General features: G+C 42.4%; 1 protein-coding gene across 1 annotated transcript in view; it reads right to left on the bottom strand.

Annotated features, from left to right (window-relative positions):
* The window catches only part of rab22a (RAB22A, member RAS oncogene family), a 71920-nt gene that overhangs the window by 38568 nt on the left and 12218 nt on the right, over positions 1-21134 (bottom strand). The window contains exons 2-3 of the mRNA XM_068000698.1: positions 5802-5881; positions 5622-5703 (exon numbers count right to left, since the gene is read on the bottom strand). Coding sequence (XP_067856799.1) covers positions 5622-5703; positions 5802-5881 — 162 coding nt within the window. The remainder of the gene's footprint in view (positions 1-5621; positions 5704-5801; positions 5882-21134) is intronic.

Genomic DNA, 21134 nt, shown 5'->3' with positions numbered 1-21134 from the left:
CGATAGTTTTTTGGACTCTGAGGGAATCATGGGATATGGGGATAGGGCAGGAAAGTGGAATTGAGGTTGAAGATTAACCATGACCTTATTGAACGGCGGAGCAGGCTCGAGGGGTCATATGGCCTTCTGCTGCTCCTATTTCTTATATTCTTACGATGGAATACCGAGCATAACAGCAGCTTAAGTCAAGATAAGCTCATGTCTCACTGAAATCCCATTGTAACTATTTCTTTTCTTACATTCCAGTTTTCACAAAAAAACAAATTGAATTGCAGAATGGGATCCCAAAACACCATTTTAAATTCTAAATTCCAATGTAACAAAAAGGAATTTCACTTATTCAGTCTCCTTGAAGCAGTGGCCTTGCTCATAGACCTTTACTCAGAGAGGTTTTTCGGTTGGGGCTCGCAGCTCGAGCGTTTTGTCGGTTGGCATGTGTGCCACTGTCCTTAAAATCGGTGCTAGATCAGTCACGATGGACCAAGGAACACACAATTTTGAAAAAATATCAAGTCAGACAATACTAAGTAAAATACAATCCAGATGTCCAGCAATACTTTCTAGATTGTTTTTTTGTGCTGCAGCTCTGTTTAAACGTTGTTTGCAGCAACAAACTACACGAGTGATACAGTTTCAGCATTGACAGAAGACTCTATCAAGTATAAAGCTATCTCTAACATTTTTTGGTCTAAAGTTTGATGTGACACTACTACATATGGTGCAGTAAGTCAAATCACTTACTTGTGGAAGATTCTGGAAAGAATGCCAGGCATGTACAAAAGACAACTCAGGAGAATTCTGCTATAGGATCATTCAGATATCAGATCAGCTTTTTGCAGAAATGACGCGCTCCATTTTCAAATTCAGGCTTCATGTGTACAGGACTGCGAATTTATGTAGCTCACTGAGCAGCTGTGGTCACTGTTAATTACTACATTTTCGTACCTGCTTGTGTGATCCAGAAAGATATCTGAACTATAACCACCGGTGTTTATATCAATCACAGTCAAAAGGGTCAGATCTTTATCCGTGTCTCCTATCACCAAGGAGTTAAGTTATCAATGAAAACTGCCTAAGAAGTGTCCTATGGGCAGGCAGTTTAGAAGAACTCAAGCAGTCAGTCAGGGTTTATTAGAATACATATTTATATTACAAAATCCCACATAAAAGGCAAAACCTTCCATGGATGGACAAATCTAGAACAAGAACTTGAACTGCTTATTTAGATATGTACCCGTGGACACTAGCAGACCCTCACAGGCAGTACAAATCTCTCACCTGCTCGGGTGTTGGGTATCTGCCTATTCTATAACGGACAGGACACACCTCCAGAACCACTCTCCATCTGTAGGCCAGGTGCTAGCAAGGTGATGCAGATTCTAAGCAAACTACTTGACACCCTACATTGCATTATGACTGTACATACCTGGGTTTTAATTACCTTTGCAACCTGGGTCTTGATTTCTTTGGTGAGTTAGGGGGAAGAAAGGCTGCAACATCTTCTGTGTACCTTAATTATGGCAAGAAGTCATGCTGGCCATTTGATTTAGTTGTTGTAGCTTTCTCCAAAACTAAGCACTAGCATGCATGTCAGGTCTCAAGTACATGTATCACATGATAGGGCTCAATATCTCTGAAGCACCGATGTGGACTGAAAAATACTCAGCATACATTATAGATAGCTACCCAAGCATCATCTGGTGAAACAAGCTGACTCATACCAGTGGCATTAATGGGCATCTTGAAGCGTAATGGATTCTGAGGCATTGTCGTCTATGTGGGTTTGACTGGATCCAAACAGAAATCCACTGCCATGCTGTCAGTATGGGTGCATTTTGTTCCTTTAAGCAGCTACAAGTGGTACGGAACAGCACCAGCACGTCTACACTTGATATTTTTGGTGTATTTTCCATTACAGCATTGAATGTGGCAATTAAACAGAAGTTAGTACTCAAAAATGGCCTGCCAACTTTTGAAGATAAAAAAACTCCATAAATTTGGTGTGGTACTACCCAAAATAATGAATACTTGTATTTGTACAAGCATCTCCGCACCACAAAACATATAGGTGCTTCCTACAATTAATTACTTTTGAAGAAAAATTTAAACTGGTATAGGGAAAGGGCTAGGGAACAGGACTAAGTGGATAGCACTTTCAGCGAGCTGGCGCAGGTACAATGGGCAAAATGGCCTCCTTCTGTGCTGTAAAATTTTATGAGAATTTTTGATGCCAAGTGATGTGACTGAAAGATGCACTTGTCCAACAACTTTTGCAAATGATCTAACAGGAGTGCAGTTACTTTTTTAGTTTGACTCTGCCAACCCCAGAACGATTCCAATTTCAAGAAGCTACAGGTTGCAATTGAGTCTAAGGAGATCAACAAAATGTACACACTGTTTAACCCATCAAACCAACTCCTTCAATTGATGATTCACGTTAGTATCATGGACTTTCCCCTGTTAATCTCCTGAGGGCGGCAAATAACCGCAGTGGAAACTTCCAAAAGAGGAAACTCAGAAATCATATCGACAGGTAAATAAGTTATAAGCCCACGATGGAAACCACAGGATAACAGGATGTAGCAATTTATCACAGTACACCCTTAATATTATGTGAAACCATTAAAAGTTGCAAACCAGCCCCAAATATTATATGCTGCATTTTAAGCACATGATCAGTATGTAACCTTCAGATTACCTGATCTTTCTAGTACCATTTAACATAAAAATTCAGCATGGAGACAGAACTAGTTTACTTCAGTACTTTTTGCATAACCACACAGTCAGACAGATGTGTATTACATAGGATTACAATAAGATTTCTTCTCTAGTAGCCCAATGAACATTATACTGTGGGAGCACAAGGTCACGGGAATACAAGCTTTAAAGGAAATACAATGAAATACAGAGTGCTGGAAAACCAATGAGGAGTGCTCAGAATGGAAGGATACAGGCTGAATCGCTCTTCTGCATCTTCCCACTGCAAGTGATTTTTTGATTCCTGTTACATGGTGATAGGAATCAGAAAGCAAGTCATTCCTAGGCCCTTGAATGAGCAGCACTGGTAGAGGCCTTGAAATTAAAATCACCCTTCTACCTATCTATTGACATACAGCCATATTAAGAGATATGGAACCAAGGCAGGTAGATGGAGTTAAGATACAGGTCAGCCATGATCTAACTGCATGGCAGAACAAGCTTGAGGGGCTGAATGGCCTACGCCTGTTCCTATGTTCTGATGTTAAGCTTTGAGAAATTCAAACGTTGCTACTCTTAAACCATGTTTTTTGCCCAAAATATAGAATGATTCCTAAAAAAGTTGTGTGAGATCACTTGAACACTGTTGACTGAAACAGCTTGGCTCCCAAAGATTTATTTAGTAGAACCTGAGTAGAGGACAGCATTGGAAAGGTTTACAAAGATCAGTTCTGCCCAAACTGAATTGGAAATAATTTTCAGAAAACAAGGATTTGCAGAAGCCCTTTCTTTCCTTGAGATGGCAGCAGCTGTCTTTCTCTTGATCCCTTTACTAAAAGACATTAGCAGCTTTCAAAATACATGTAATGAATACAAAATGTTCAGAAAAAACAGTTGAACTTCAAAGGGGAAGGATTTCCCCTGTGCTAGATGTCGTAAAATCATAAATTCCTTTAGAAGCTACATCCCATGCAGTGTAAATCTCCTCCTCCCCAAATGATAAAGGAGAATTAGAAGTGTGCTCCAGAAAACATGTCAAGATTTGGCATTTTTTCCAAACAAAATACCAGTTCTACACTTCTGACTTTGACACTGAAATCCTATTGGCCTTGTGAAAGGGACAGCTTCAAGGGCTGCAATAGTCAAACATGCAACCAACGTTGAGGTCGGTCTTATCAATGGGCTTTTCTTACTGAATGTACGTATGTGCCTTAACTTGCTGTCACTAAAATAAACCTTGGTTTTCCATTGAGACAGTTCTCAACGGAACTCTGGCAGTAGCACTCACAGAGAACAGTTCTTGCGACTTGATAACAGAGCTTCTAAAGAAGAACACTAGCAGTGACAAAAATGAAGCATCTTTGTCAATGTCTGTTGTGGTTCATATGGGGTTAAAAACCAGGCACACTATAAAGTGACCCAGCGTGTTTTGATATACAAGAGGCCCAACATATAGATGTTCTGCCTGCCTCAGGTATGAGGGAGAGGCCAAGCATTTCAATTCAAATACAATCATCTGGTGTGTTTTGTTTCTGTATGTTTGATGGGCAGTTCTTTGAGTTTAAGTCAAATTTAGTTCAATTTTCTTTGATCAAATTTTGAAATTTCTCAACCTGTCTTGTTGAATAATCCTTCTAAAGCCAGCCAGAGAGAGTGAGAGAAGGTGAATGTGAGAGCAAGAGAGAAAAAAAAAATCAAAGACTGGGTGTGAAGTCAGTAACAAACCACAAGGCTGATTTTCAGTCCATGTCTGGTCCTGTTCACACTACAGCTTGGTGCAGCAGACGCAACTGCTATTTTCTATTGTCCAATAACTACAGTAAATCTACATTGTTTAAAATGCTACTTTTCACTTACACATTTAGGGTTTAATAAATTTGCTTGGCAGTTTAAAAAGGAGACAAAGACTTGCATTTACATAGTGTCTTTCACAACCTCAGGATGTCCCAAAGCGCTTTACAGATGAAGTAATTTTGAAGTGTAGTTACTGTTGTAATGTAGGAAATTAAAATCAAATATATAGTAACATAGAAAATAGGAGCAGGAGTAGGCCATTTGGCCCTTCAAGCCTGCTCCGCCATTCAATATGATCATGGCTGATCCTCTATCTCAATACCATATTTCCCGCTCTCTCCCCATAACCCTTGATGCCTTTTGTGTCTAGAAATCTATCTAGCTCCTTCTGAAATATATTCAGTGACTTGGCCTCCACAGCTTTCTGTGGTAAAGAATTCCACAGGTTCACCACGCTCTGAGTGAAGAAATTTCTCATCTCAGTCCTAAATGTCCTACCCCGTATCCTGAGACTCTGACCCCCTTGTTCTGGACCCCCCAGCCAGGGGAAACATCCTCCCTGCATCCAGTCTGTCTAGACCGGTCAGAATTTTATACGTTTCAATGAGATCCCCTCTCATTCTTCTAAACTCGAGTGAATACAGGCCTAGTCGACCCAATCTCTCCTCATATGACAGTCCTGCCATCCCAGGAATCAGTCTGGTGAACCTTCGCTGCACTCCCTCTATGGCAATATCCTTTCTTAGGTAAGGAGACCAAAACTGCAAACAATACTCCAGGTGTGGTCTCACCAAGACCCTGTATAATTGCAGTAAGACGTCCTTGCTCCTGTACTCAAATCCTCTTGCAATGAAGGCCAACATACCATTTGCCTTCCTAACTGCTTGCTGCACCTGCAGGTTTGCTTTTAGTGACTGGTGTATAAGGGTTTTCTTCTTTAACCTTTGCATTAGCTACAAATTACCTAGATGACAGGCAGGTAAAGGCATACTCATTTGTTGGAATCAAAAGCTAATCTATGGGAGCATTCCAAGACGCTGAAACAAAGAAGAATATTTACAATAAAAACCCCAAAAATGTCTCGCTCGCATGTATACTTTCTGCAGTCAACCAGCATTCATTCCACTTACCCTCTCCTGACCAGCTGTGTCCCAGATCAGAAACTTGTGCAACTCACTTTGATATTGTACGGTCTTGGTCATAAAGGAAGCCCTTAATACAGATCAGAGATCACAAGTTACACGACATCCAGGCGTAGGACAGTACATATTCTCAAAAGTGCATCTTAAAAAAATCTTTGTATTGCTCACCCGATTGTGGGATTGATGTTCGGGTCAAAGCTATCTTCTACAAACCTCCAAACGATGCTGGATTTGCCTACACCTGTATCCTAGATATACATGAAAGAAAAAAGGTTAGTTTATATCCTTTCAATGTTCCTCATTGATATGAGCAAAAGCAGGAGCAAAAAGAAAAACAGCAAACAAGTCATTTTATCCAATATTCGGTTGCACTTCAAATCAAATAACTGCAATTACATTCAAAAGATGGACCGAGCAACAGTGCACATTACAATTTTAAAAAATATATTCCCATGATGTGGATGTCGCAAGCAAGATCAGCATTTATTCCCCATCTCGAGTTGCCCTTGAGAAGATGGCAGTGGGCCTTCTTCTAGATGGTTGATATAACTAAGTGGCTGGCTAGGTCACTACAGAGGTCAGTTAAGAGTCAACAACGTTGGTGTGGGACTGGAGTCACATATAGGCCCAATTTGCAAAGATGGCAGGTTTCCTTCCCTTAAGGACATTAGGGAACCAGCTGACAATCTGATAGCTTACTGTTTTTTTTAGATCTTTTAAACTGAATTCAAATTCTCGAACTGATTTGATCTCAATCTCTGGATTATTGGTCCAGGCCTCTGGATCGCCAGTCCACTAACATAACGCTACGCTATCATGCCCCGTCCCAAAACCATTAGTGCACAGGTTATAAAGTGTGGGAACTATAGCGGTTGAGCCCATGGTGAGAAAGTGGGCTTTTACTAGATATTAGTCCCTGGGCTCAGCTAACAAGCTTACATAAAATGCAAAAACTGGAATCAGGACTCAAAATTAAATTTGCAAAACAGCTAGCCAACAGGACCAGTCACTGGATCAACAAAAAAAGCAAAAAATGTACTCGGCTGTACTTCCTTCACTCCTGCCCTGGCTAAAATTAATTTTAAACCTGTTCTGCATTCTTCCTATTTTCTCCTCTCCTATAAGAGGAGACTCATACTAATGTATCGTTACACAACCAGTAAGCCCTCCAGTACCTCGTCCAAACAATCAGTTCAGCAAACTTCAGCTGTCATGGAGGATGTAACAGCTAACCTCCCCATCTAGGGTTGCCAACTCTGGTTGGACATATTCCTGGAAGTTTCATCACTTGACCTCCCACCTCCAACTGCCTTGCCCAGTCAAACACCCTTCTCCCCACCCCACCTCCAATATTTTTATAACTAATAAACAAAAGTATTCAAAGAAAATGAAACAAACAATTCTTTTAATCCCCCTACAATTTTTCTCCTGGGTTACTCGCAGCAGTGTCCAGGTGATTGATCTTAAATTCTTGGAGACGCCAGGACAATCCTGGTGGGTTGGCAATCCTACCCTACATGCACCTAAACACACTCTCCAACAGCTGATAGATGATTTTCCTTTCATCCACCCAGCAATGATAAACTCTTTTTGCCATCCCAGCTGAGATCAGGAACAAAACCTGGGCTGAACAATGCTTTCACCCACATGGACAGGGACGCTTACAATATTATCATATTCATTCAACAGTTCACTGAACAAGTCATGTTCTAATATCACTAATCTGTTAAATGCACCATCTCAGATTAGTACTAATGAAGCACCATGGAGTGATAATTATCATAGCTATACAAGGTCAAAATTATCAGTCTCTACAGCACACCCACACAGGTTGAACACCTACACTTCACTTAATCTGCAGGTGTGGTATAAACCATAGCCTTACTAAATCTAGCAGAACCTGCACAGGTTCATGAGGCCGGAAAGATGAGATTATACATTATACACATCTTGCAAGTAGCTGGGTGCACATTTCACACATCACACCTCTGAAGCACATACTTCACCACGTATGCTGGTAAATGACAGTCAGCAAACGGAGTGAATGAAGAAGACACTTCAGGACACAGCATCCAGTCACGTGGCCACTAATGCAAACTGGACCACTTGTTCACAAAACCCACTTCATTAACATATAACATACTGTACTGCTAGTGGGTAAAGGCAAAGCCAAGTATAGCATGGAGCCACAAAGGAAGATCTCCTGGTCTGTGCTGAGATATTTCATTTCAGCTGAGGCAGCAGCAGCGGGGGCTACAATCAAATTCAGTGTCTGAGCCTTTAGGGGGAGCGAGTTCCGATGAGCACTGACAACTCAGCAACATTTTCAGTAGTGAAAACGGATGGAAAGTAACCATTTAACAACTCAGCCATACCTTGGGACTCAACCTAAATCTGCCCCGAAGAATCTTTCAAAGGCCCTATGCAGTTATTGGTCACTCTCTGACTACCAACAGTTTACACAAAAACTATCAGTGCTACACCTAACCACAATCCTCTCCCCATTTATTTTTACCTCAATTGAATTTTACACTTATCCCTAGTCTCGAGTTATTTTCTTTGTATCTAGTAAAATACTTACGGTTAATTTGTCTATGAACATCACCATTATACTGTTGGGGTTTCAATTTACCATGTACCGCCTTTTTAATCTGAGACATATGCTGCTTCCTTGTCCAAATGTAAGGCTTTAAAAGCACTCAATATTTCATCTGTACTGCAGTTATCCTGATTCAGCAAATCCTTTCTCGTTCTAGTATATTTCGCCTTCCTGAAATCTGGCACCAACATTAAATTGTCTACAGTAGTAATTTGACTAATGAACTGAAGCCTGCTGATGCAATGATCACTGTTGCCTAGTTGTTCCCCCCCCCCCCCCACCCCAACTTGGAGGTCCAATACTATCTCGGGGTCACTAAGAAATAATAAATCTGGTAAATGATTTTCCCATGAATTTTGTCTAACATGCTGTTTAAGAAAACAATTAACAACAGCTTGCATTTATATAGCAGCTTTAATGTAGAAAATGTCCCAAGGCACTTCACAGGAGCATAATCATACAGAAATTGAAGGAGATATTAGGAGGGGTGACTAAAAGATTGGTCAAAGAGGTCGGATTTAAGGAAGGTCTTATAGGAGGAGAGGTGGAGATGTTTAGGGAGGGAATTCCAGAGCCGAGGGCCTTGGTAGCTGAAGGCATGGCCACCAATGGCGGAGTGAAGGGAGTGGGATACGCAAAAGAGGCCAGAGTTGGAGGAATGCAAAGTTCTGGGAGGATTGTAGGGCTGAAGGAGGTTATAGAGATAGAAAGGTGCGAGGTCATGGAGGGATTCGAACACGTGGATGAGAGTTTTTGGTGGACTGGGAGCCAATGTAGGTCAGGGAGGAAAGGGGTAATGAGTGAGCGGGACTTGGCGTGGGTTAGGATACAAGCAGCAGAATTTCAGATGAGCTCAAATTTATGGATGGTGAAAGATGGGAGGCTGCCCAAGACAGCATTGGAATAGTCCAGCCTGGAGGTAACAAAAGTATGGGTGAGGGTTTCAGCGGCAGATGGGCTAAGGCAGGTGGTTGTTATGGAGGTGGAAACAAGCGGTCTTTGTGTTGGAGAGGATATGGGGTCGGAAGCTCAGCTCAGGGTCAAATAGGACACCACGGCTGTGAACAGTCTGGTTCAGTCTGAGACAGTAACAGGGAGGGGGATGGAATCGGTGGCTAGACAACGGAGCTTGTAGCAGGGGCTGAAGATAATGGCTTCCGTCTTCCCATTACTTAATTGGAGAAAATTGCGGCTTATCCAGGACCGGATGTTGGACAAGCAGTGGAGGGCTCGAATGAGGTAGTGATGTAGAGCTGGGTCAGCGTACATGTGTAACCAGATGTCATGACTGCGGATGACGTCGCGAGGGACAGTATTTAGATGAGAAATAGCAGGAGGCCAAAAACAGATCCTGGGGGACCCCAGTGGTAATGATATGGAGATGGAAGACAAGCCATTGCAGGCGATTCTCTGGCTACGGCTGGACAGGAAAGAGTGAAACTCGGCGAGGACAGTCCCACTCAGCTGGACAACAAAGGAGAAGCGTTGGAGGAGGATGTCATGGTCAACCGTATCAAATGTAAGGAGTCTTACAGCACCAGGTTATAGTCCAACAGCTTACATTTGTCCACCCCAGTCCATCACCGGCATCGCCAACATCACAACCGTATCAAAGGCTGCAGACAGGTTTAGAAGGATGACGAGGGAGAGTGAAACCATGGTCACAGTCACATAGGATGTCATTTGTAAATTTGAGTAGAGCCGTTTCAGTGCTGTGGCAAAGGTGGAAACTTGATTGGAGAAGTTCAAACGTGGAGTTGCGGAATAGATAAGCACGGATTTGGGAGATGACAACATGTTCAAGGACTTGAGAGGAAAGGGAAGTTGAAGATGGGGCGGTAGCTTGCAAGGACAGAGGGGTCATGGGTGGGGGGTTTTTTTTGAGGAGGGTGATGACAGCAGATTTGAAAGGGAGGGAGGACAGCACCTGAGGAGAGGGAACAGTTTACAACATCAGCTAGCATGGATGCCAGGAAGGAAGTTGGGTGGTCAGCAGTTTAGTGGGAATAGGGTTCAGGGAGCAGGAGGTGGATGTCAGAGAAGACGAGCTCGGAGAGGGCATGAGGGGAGATAGGAGAGAAACTAGAGAAAGATGCCGATCCACAAATATTATGGTCATGCCCCTAGTGCTTGGCTGACCACTGAACAACTGGGTAATAAACCCCCTATAACACAGAGTATCCAATTACTTACCTTGCCTCCAGCAGTTTAGGTCTTTTTTGTAATTCCTTGTAATCTCAGTCAGATATGACATTTACCTGTGCTCATGAATTAGTTTCATTCATTACTGACAGTACACAATCTCAGATTTGATTAGGTTGTCACTCCTGCATCTACATAAAATTCCTCTAGTGACTTTTCTCCCACAGCCTTCTGTTCTGTATTTTAACAGCTTGGGCAGTGGTTATATTAAACCAAGGCCCTGTCTGTCAGCCCATGAACATAAAAGATCCCATGGCACTCTTAAGAGCAGGGAGTTCTTTTGGAGTCCTGGTCAACAATTATCCCTCCACCACCACCACCAAAAACAGATTATATAGTTATTCATTCATTTGCTATTTGTGGAACCTCACTGAACACAAATTGGCTGCTGTATTTGTGCACATGAAGTGACTGCACTTCAAAAGCAATCCATTTGCTGTAAAAACTCTTTGGGACGTGCCGAGGATGTGAGAAAGTGCTATATAAATGCAAGTTCTTCTTTCTACTGCCAGTTAGTTTTAATAATGTCTCCATTTTTGCACACTTGTGAAAATTCAGTGCCTTTCATGCATCACATTTTCTTTAGGATTGCAGTATCTCTCATTACTTCCAGAACCAGAATCTCTACCTCCTCAAAGTTGCAATTATTATAAATACCAGTGCTTCTTACTCAAGTTAGAAAAATAGATCTTCTAATCCCCTCACCCCACCATGTGTTCCAACAGCTGCTAGTAAGTTCTAAATGTTGTTTTTCCAATTTTCTGCAAGAATCCCAGAAACCTGAAGGCAAGAACATAAGAAAATAAGAAATGGGAGCAGGAGTCGGCCAGATGGCCCCTCGAGCCTGCTCAGTCATTCAAATCAGATCATGGCTGATCTTCGAGCTCAACTCCACTTTCCTGCCCGATCCCCATATCTCGAGTCCCTTAGTGTCCAAAAATCTATCGATCGCGGCCTTGAATATACTCAATGACTGAGCATCCACAGGCCTCTGGGGTAGAGAATTCCAAAGATTCACAAACCTGAGTAAAGAAATTATTCATCTCAGTCCTAAATCTTATGTTCTTACCCACTCATTTAACCTGTCTATATCCCTTTGCAGACTGTGTCCACCTCACAGCTTACTTTCCCACCTAGCTTTGTATCGTCAGCAAACTTGGATACATTACCTTCATCCAAGTCATTAATATAGATTGTAAATAGCTGAGGCCCAATCACCGATCCCTGCGGCACCCCACTAGTTACAGCTTGCCAACCTGAAAATGACCCGTTTATCCCTACTCTCTGTTTTCTGTCCGTTAACCAATCCTCCATCCATGCTAATATATCATCCCCAACCCCATGAGCCCTTACCTTGCATAACAACCTTTTGTGAGGCACCTTATCGAATACCTTTTGAAAATTCAAAGATACTACATCCACTGGTTCCCCTTTAGTTACACCCTCAAAAAAAATTAATATTTGTCAAACATGATTTCCCTTTCATAAAACCATGTTGACTCTGCCTAATCATATGATTTTAGTGCCCCGTTACCATGTCCTTAATAATGGATTCCAGCATTTTCCTGACTACTGATGTCAGTCTAACTGGCCTGTAGTTCCCTGTTTTCTCTCTCCCTCCTTTCTTGAATAGCGATGTTACATTTGCTATTTGCCATCTTCCAATCCACTGGGACCGTTCTAGAATCTAGGGAATTTTGGAAGATCACAACTAATGCATCCACTATCTCTGCAGCCACCTCGCTCTTGTTAAGTTCCTCACTCTCATTAGACCCTTGGTTCCCCACTATTTCTGATACGTTTTTTGTGTCCTCTACTGTGAAGACAGATACAAAATATTTGTTTAACATCTCTGCCATTTCCTTTATCCCCATTATAATTTCTCCGGTCTCAGCCTCTAAGGGACCCACGTTTACTTTTGCTACTCTCTCTCTTTTTACTTGTAGAAGCTCTTACAATTTGTTTTTATATTTCTTGCTAGTTTACTCGCATTCTATTTTCTCTCTCTTCATCAAGGTGGAGGTTGCAATCTATTTTAATAGTTAATTTGCTTTATTCCAATTATGATTCTACTGTTTGATTTTCAGTTTTATCCCCTATTTCAGCATTTCCAACAACCTAAGTTGTTATTTTTACATTGCTTTTAGGATTAATAATTCATCATAAAATGCTAAAACATATTGTATAAAACACTGTCACATGTAACAGTATTCAATGGCTCACTGTTAGATTACAAACTCTATCCTGCAGAACAACTCCAGTCTGGATCTAATCAGTAGCTAATTAAAAGATTGATAAAAACACTTAATTAAGGGAACATCTCCAAATTCTTAAAGCGGATATATAATTACATTATGCAAATAACTTCTCTTCTATTTCCTCAAAGCAAGCATTTGAGTCTGGACTTTTAGAAGGAATGCAAATGATCTTACTTGCTTCAAGCATAGATCTGTATAGGCAAAAGCAGGTAAAAGCACGGTTATTAGAACGATCAATAGCTAGATATGGCTTCTCAGCAATAATGACCATGCACTTTCTGAAGATGGCAAGATTGTGAGAACAACCTCATCTAATCATGATTTTAAATCAGTAGTTGAGCATCCACTAAAAATATAGTTTCCTGCAATGAACAGAAAACCTTTTCAGCTGACCATTAAGTTCTCCTTGCCCCAGCCCAAAAAAAAATCACAAGCTTTTGTGCCTACATAAGAGTTTTCTGAGTATTAAAATGCAAAATCAGAAGCGAACATTTTTTCTTACGTCTTGTCTTTTGAAACAAAGATGTTCAAACTGGGATCCTGGAGGTAATTAGATTTGTAGAATTATTAGCAAATCAACTTGCGTTGCAGTATATTTTTAATGTTTTTGCAACTGTTCACTGTTGGGTAGCTGGTGTGGTCTTTCATAAGTTAGAAGTTGTCAATATTTGTATAGGGTCCCCCAAACAAGAATATTTGAAAACAGAGTATTCTATTTCATATATTCTCCATTACTTTGGGAAACTGCACATTATTTATCCTGTCTTGTCACACATCATCCGTAACTTGGTGCCTACACGGTGAAGTGTATGGCAAATTACAGTGGAATACCAATCATCATAATGGATGCCAGAGCAGGATGGTACCACATTGGATCCCCAGCCTTCGCTGATTTCAGCCAAAGCAGATGTTGAAGCACAATAGTTGGCCTTGTTGATACTGGGAAGAGGAGAACTGGCCAAGGTTCCTGCTCATCATTATCCAGTGAGCCTTGCTGGGAGCACGTGTGTGTATGTCAGGAGAGAAGATCGGGTCTGGCTGTGATTCGCCACCTGCCCTGGCAGTTAAATAGCCGGTGGACTATCAACTAAACGATGGCCTCTTGGGTGACTAACACTTATGGAACAGTACCCTGAAGAGTCAGCACCTTGAGGGAGGGGGTTGGGAGTTGAGGGAAAGGAACAGAGGCGACAGAAAAACAAGAAAAAAGTTCATTATGAAAAACTTATAATCTGTCCACTTACTGTGTTGCTGCTCCTTTATGCTTTAAAACTTCTGATTTCAGGACAGCCTGAGGAGAAATTTTTCATGCAACTTCAATTACGATATTGAAAGTTCCTCTGCAGTAACTTCAAGAACGCAATGCCTTACCACATCCCACTGTTTCCATTCACAGTGTCACTTTTGGGCAATTCTACACAAAAGATTGATCCATAACCAGCAGTTTTAAAAGCATAAAACATGCTAACAAGTAACACAGAGACACGTTGATAACCGGAAAGATATCACTGCCCCTTTAAATGGTTCAAGTGAGCAATCATTTCAGTTGGCACCCTTATAACTGGTGCCCATTTTGAGGGAAATGAGGTGCGTTTGACTATCAGGAGCAAGCCACAGTAATATGCAACAAGATGGAGTAAGTGACCATAAGCAGTTTCCCAAAGTAGGCAACGATTGCACCAGCCTCAATCACATCACTGCCCTGAACCAACGTGTTGACATTAAAATCAATTGTTACTGTCTGAAACCTTCAGAATCACATTAAAAATGTACATGCGGACTCGGATAAGGCAGGGGTTATTGATTAATTTTCTGCTTAGCAAAGTGAAAAACGTTAATGCTGTGGAATAGAACACATTTCCACTTTGGATATCCGGAGTCAACAATGACGGCAATGGTTGCAATGTGCCGGTCAGCTGTAGAATATAAAACTCCTTCTACACTGAACTAATCTCCATTTCCTGAAAGTATCAAGCTTCTCTGCTAATGCCATAGGAATTATGCATTTAAACAAATATGAAAAGACATAACACAGTTAAACAGATTAATTTGCTTTTCGAAGTCAATTATCAGCAGTGATTCAGTTCCCTCTTCTGATTCTACCTATAGAATGCTGACTCATATAATACTCTAAATTCAAATTTTAATAGGTGTACCTGACTAATGCCTAGGTGAAGGCAGGGAAAGACTATTGGGCCTTTCTTTCAAATAGTTACAAGTTCCAAATTTCCAGGTCAGAACCGAGAGACTATACCGATCAGGAAACATCGAACAGGCTCTTATCTCTAGAAAAGAGAGAGCGGAGGGGTAACTTATTGGAGATCTTTAAAATTATGGCGGGGTTTGATAGGGTAGACGTAGAGAAGATGCTTCCACTTGTGGGAGAGACCAAAACTTGGGGCTATAAATGTAAGATAGTCACTAATAAATTAAATAGGGAATTCAGAAGAAACTTCTTTACCCAGAGAGAGTGGTTAGAATGTGGAATACGTTGCCACAAGGAGCAGCTGAGGCGAATAGCATAGATGCATTTAAGGAGCAGTTAGATAAGCACGAGGGAGAAAGGAATAAAAGATTATGCCAATCAGGTTGGAAGAGGGGTGGGAGGAGGCTCATGTGGAGCATAAACACCGGCATGGACCACTTGGGCCGAACGGCCTGTTTCTGTGTTGTACATTCTACATAATTCTATGTAATATGTTCCCAGCACTGACAAATTATATGTGGAATTTATTTGAGACAGTAATACTTCACCTGCCATTCATAGAATGATAGAATTATAGACTGATACAGCACAGGAGGCCATCATTTGGCCAATTGTGCCTGTGCCGACTCTTTGAAAGCTATCTAATTAGTCCCACTCTCCTGCTCTATTCCCATACCCTGCAAATTTTTCCCTTCAAGTATTTATCCAATTCTCTTTTGAAAGTTATCATTGAATCTGCTTCCACCACCCTTTCAGGCAGTGCATTCCAGATCATAACAACACGCTGTGTAAAAAAATGCTTCCTCATGTCGCCTCTGGTTCTTTTGCCAATTAGCTGAAATTTGTGTCCTCTGGTTACTGACCCTTCTGCCACTGGAAACAGTTTCTCCTCACTTACTGTCAAAACCCTTCATTATTTTGAACACCTCTATCAAATCTCCTGATAACCTCCTTTGCTCGGAGAGAAACCCTAGATTCTCTCGTCTCACCACATAACTGAAGTCCCTCATCCCTGATATCATTCTAGTAAGTCTCCACTGCACTCTCTCTATGGCCTTGAAATCCTTCCTAAAGTGTGGTGCCCAGAATTGGACACAATACTCCAGCTGGGGTCTAACCTGTGTTTTATAAAGGTTTAGCCTAACTTCCTTGCTTTTGTACTCTCTGCCACTAGTTATAAAGCCAAGGATCCCATATGCCTTTTAAACAGCCTTCTCAATTTGTCCTGCCACCTTCAAAGACTTGTGTACATACACCCCCAGGTCTCCCTGTTCCTGCACCACCTTTAAAATTATACCATTTAGTTCAGATTGCCTCTCCCCATTCTTCCGACCAAAATGTATCACTTCACACTTCTCTGTGTTAACTTTCATCTGCCATGCGTTTGCCCATTTCACCAGTCTGTCCACGTCCTCCTGAAGTCTGTTACTATCCTCCGCACTGTTTACTACATTTCCAAGTTTCATGTCATCTGCAAACTTTAAAATTATGCCCTGTATACCCAAGCCCAGGTCATGAATATATATCAAAAAGTGCAGTGGAGACTATTAGCTAAAGCTGAAGCTCATGGAACTGTGGGCAAATTATTGACCTGGTTAGGAAATTGGCTGAATGGCAGGAGACAGAGGGTAGGGATAATGGGCAGGTACCCAAATTGGCAGAATGTGACTAGTGGTATCTGGGTTGGGGCCTCAACTATTCCCTGTATTTATTAGCGACTTATATGACGGGATAGAGAGCCACATATCCAAGTTTGCCGATGACACAAAGATAGTCAGCATTGTAAGAGGAATATAGAGAGAAATTAATAGATTAAGTGAATGGGCAAAACTGTGGCAAATGGATTTCAATGTAGGCAAGTGTGAGGTCACCCACTTTGGACCTAAAAAGGATAGATCAGAATACTTTCTAAACTGTGAAAAGCTCGATAAAGTGGGAGGTCCTAAGAGACTTAGGGGTCCATATACATAGATTATTAAAATGTCATGGACAGGTGCAGAAGATAATCAAAAAGGCTGGCCTTTATATCGAGAGGACTAGAATACAAGGGGGTAGAAGTTATGGTTCAGCTATACAAAGCCCTGGTTAGACCACACTGTGTTCGGTTCTGGGCACCGCACTTTAGGAAGGATATATTGGCCTTGGAGGGAATGCAGCGTAGATTTATTAGAATGATACCTGTACTCCAAGGGTTAAATCATGGAGAGATTACACAAACTAGGGTTGAATTCCCTGGAATTTAGAAGATTACAGCGTGATTTGATCAAAGTTTTCAAAATATTAAGGGGAACTGATAGGGTAGATAGAGAGAAACTATTTCCACTGGTTGGGGAGTCTAGGAATAGGGGACATAGCCTAAAAATTAGAGCCAGGACAAGTTAGGAAACACTTCCACGCGCAAAGGGTGGTAAAAGTTTGGAACTCTCTTCCGCACATGGCAGTTGATGCTAGCTCAATTGTTAATTTTAAATCTGAGATGGGCTAAAAATTGATAAAGAAGAGGTACTAGAAAGGCTAGCTGTACTTAAAGTAGATAAGTCACCCGGTCCGGATGGGATGCATCCTAGGTTGCTGAGGAAGTAAGGGTGGAAATTGCGAGGTACTGATCATAATCTTCCAAACATTCGTAGATACGGGAGTGGTGCCAGAGGACTGGAGAATTGCAAATGTTACACCCTTGTTCAAAAAAGGGTGTAAGGATAAACCCAGCCACTATAGGCCAGTCAGTTTAACCTCGGTGGTGGGGAAACTTTTAGAAAGGATAATCCTGGACAGAATTAACAGTCACTTGGACGAGTGTGGATTGATTAGGGAAAGCCAGCACGGATTTGTTAAAGGCAAATCGTGTTTAACTAACCTGATAGAGTTTTTTGATCAGGTAACAGAGAAGGTCGATGAGGGCAATGCAGTTGATATGGTGTATATGGACTTTCAAAAGGCATTTGATAAAATGCTGCATGGTAGGCTTGTCATCAAGATTGCGGCTCATGGAATAAAGGGGGCAGTAGCAACACGGATACAGAATTCACTAAGTGAAAAGAAACAGAATACTGGTGAACGGTTATTTTTCAGACTGGAGGGAGGTGTACAGTGGTGTTCCCGAGGGGTCTGGGTTGGGACCACTGCTTTTCTTGATATATATTAATGACTTGGACTTGGGTGTACAGGGCACAATTTCAAAATTTGCAGATGACACAAAACTTGGAAGGGTAGTAAACAGCGAGGAGGATAGTGATGGACTTCAAGAGGATATCGACAGGCTGGTGGCATGGACGGACACATGGCAGAATAAATTTAACGCAGAAAAATGCGAAGTGATACATTTTGGTTGGAAGAAAGAGGAGAGGCAATATAAACTAGAGGGCACAACTCTAAAAGGGGTACAGGAACAGAGAGATCGGGGGTATATGTGCACAAATCGTTGAAGGTGGCAGGGCAGGTTGAGAAAGTGAATAAAAAAGCAAACAGGATCCTGGGCTATATAAAGTGAGGCATGGAGTACAAAAGTATGGAAGTCATGATGAACCTTTATAAAACAGTGGTTCGGCCACAACTGGAGTATTGTGTCCAGTTCTGGACAGCACACTTTAGGAAAGATGTGAAGGCCTTAGAGGAGGTGCAGAAGAGATTTATTAGAATGATTCCAGGGATGAGGTACTTCAGTTACGTGGATAGACTGGAGAAGCTGGGATCGTTCTCCTTGGAACAGAGACGGTTGCAAGGAGATTTGATAAGAGGTATTCGAAGTCATGAAGGGTCTGTACAGAGTAGATAGAGAGAAACTGTTCCCATTGGAGGAAGGGTCAAGAACCAGAAGACATAGATTTAAGGTGATTGGCAAAAGAAGCAAAGGTGACATGAGGAAAAACTTTTTTTTTTACCACACACAGTGAGTGGTTAGAATCTGGAATGCACTGCCCGAGGGGGTGGTGGAGGCAGCTTTAATCACGGCCTTCAAAAAAGGGAACCGGATAAGTATTTGAAAGGAAAAAAATTGCAGGGCTATGGGGATAGGGCGGGGGAGTGGGACTAGCTGGATTGCTCTTGCATAGAGCTGGCGTGGACTCGATGGGCCGAATGGCCTCCTTCCGTACTGTAACCTTTCTATGATAGATTTTTGTTAACTAAAAGGTATTCAGGGATATGGGGCTATGGCAGGCATATGGAGTTAGGTCACAGATCAGCCATGATCTCACTGAATGGTGGAACAGGCTCAAGGGGCTGAATGGCCTACTCCTGTTCCTATGTCCCATGGGCTTCAATTTTGCGAACAAGTCTGTTATGTGGTACTTTATCAAACGCCTTCTGTAAGTCCATATACAAGACTGCACTGCACGACAATCAACCCTCTCCATTACTTCAAAGAACTTAATTAAGTTAGTCAAACACTATTTTCCTTTAACAAATCCATGCTGGCTTTCATTTATTAACCCATATTTTTTCAAGTGCCAATTAATTTTGTCCCAGATTAATGTCTCTAAAAGTTTCCCCACCATTGATGTTGGGCTGACTGGCCTGTAGTTGCCGGGTCCTCTGGCACCACTCCCATATCTAAGGTGGATTGGAAGATTGTGGCCAGAGCCTCTGCAATTTCTACCCGTACTTCCCTCAGCAACCTAGGATGCATCTCATCTGGACCAGGTGACTTTTTTACTTTTTGAGTGCTGCCAACCCTTTCAGTACCTCCTCTATCTATTGTTATCCTATCCAATTTCTCTACTACCACCTCCTTTACTGTGATAAAGCTGACAGGTTCCAACTCCAATCTGCCTCATTAGCAACACATACAGCAGCAGTATTCAGTCAGTCTCACTAACATGCTGGTTAAATTATGTTGCACTAGGACTGGGAGCCAACAGTAGGTCAGCGAGCACAGGAGTGATGGGAGAACGGGACTTGGTGCGAGTTAGGATATGGGCAGCAGAGTTTTGGATGAGTTCAAGTTTATGGAGGGTGGAAGATGGGAGACCAGCCAGGAGAGCATTGGAATAGTCAGTCTGGAGGTAACAAAGGCATGGATGAAGGTTTCAGCAGCAGATGAGCTGAGGCAGGGGCGGAGATGGGAGATGTTATGGAGGTGGAAGTGGAAGTCGGCAGTCTTGGTGATGGAGCGGATATGGGGTCAGAAGCTCATCTCAGGGTCAGATAGGATGCCAAGGTTGTGAACGGTCTGGTTCAGCCTCAGACAGTGGCCAAGGAGAGGGATGGAGTTGGTGGGTAGGGAACGGAGTTTGCAGCAGGGACCAAAGACAATGGCTTTGGTCTTCCCAATATTTAATTGGAGGAAATTTTTGCTCATCCAGTACTAGATGTCAGACAAGCAATGTGACAAATCAGAGACAGTGGAGGGGTCGAGGGAGGTGGTGGTGAGGTAGTGCTGGGTGTCGTCAGTGAACATGTGGAATCTGACGTGTTTTCGGATGGCGTTGCCGAGCGGTAGCATGTGGATGAGAAATAGGAAGGGCCAAGGATAGATCCTTGGGGGACTCCAGAGGTAACGGTGTGGGAGTGGGAAGAGAAGCCATTGCAGATGATTCGCTGGCTACAACTGGACAAATAAGAATGGAACCTGGCGAGCACAGTCCCTCTCAGCTGGACAATGGAGGAGGATGGTGTGATCAACTGTGTCAAAGGCTTCAAACAGGTTGAGAAGGATGAGGAGGGATACCATGGTCACAGTCACATAGGATGTCATTTGTGACTTTGATAAGGGCTGTTTCAGTACTGTGGCAGGGGCGGAAACCTGATTGGAGTGGTTCAAACATGGAGTTGCAGGAAAGATGGGCACGGATTTGGGAGGCGACATGTTCAAGGACTTGAGAGGAAAGGGAGGTTGGAAATGGGGCGGTAGTTTGCAAGGACAGAGGGGTCAAGGGTGGGTTTTTTGAGGAGGGGTGTGATGATGGCAGATTTGAAGGGGAGGGGGACAGTACCAGAGGAGAGGGAACCATTAACAGTATCAACTAACATGGGGGCCAGGAAGGGAAGTTGGGAGGTCAGCAGTTTCGTGGGAATAGGGTCGGGGGAGCAGGAGGTGGGTTTCATTGTCAAGATGAGCTTGGAAAGGTCACGAGGGGAGATAGGAGAGAAACTAGAGAAAGATGCGAGTTCAGGGCTAGGGCAGGGGGGAATCTTAGTGGAAGGTTGGCCTGATGGGCTAGGGGAAGAGGCAGAGGCAGCTGAACGGATGGTCTCAATCTTAGTGACAAAGAATTTCATAAGCTACTCGTACTTTA

This window comes from Heptranchias perlo, chromosome 19 (assembly GCF_035084215.1).
Source record: "Heptranchias perlo isolate sHepPer1 chromosome 19, sHepPer1.hap1, whole genome shotgun sequence".
In the NCBI taxonomy this organism is placed as follows: domain Eukaryota; kingdom Metazoa; phylum Chordata; class Chondrichthyes; order Hexanchiformes; family Hexanchidae; genus Heptranchias; species Heptranchias perlo.
Note: the sequence above shows the minus strand (reverse complement) of the source record. Positions and strands in the feature narration are given on the sequence as shown.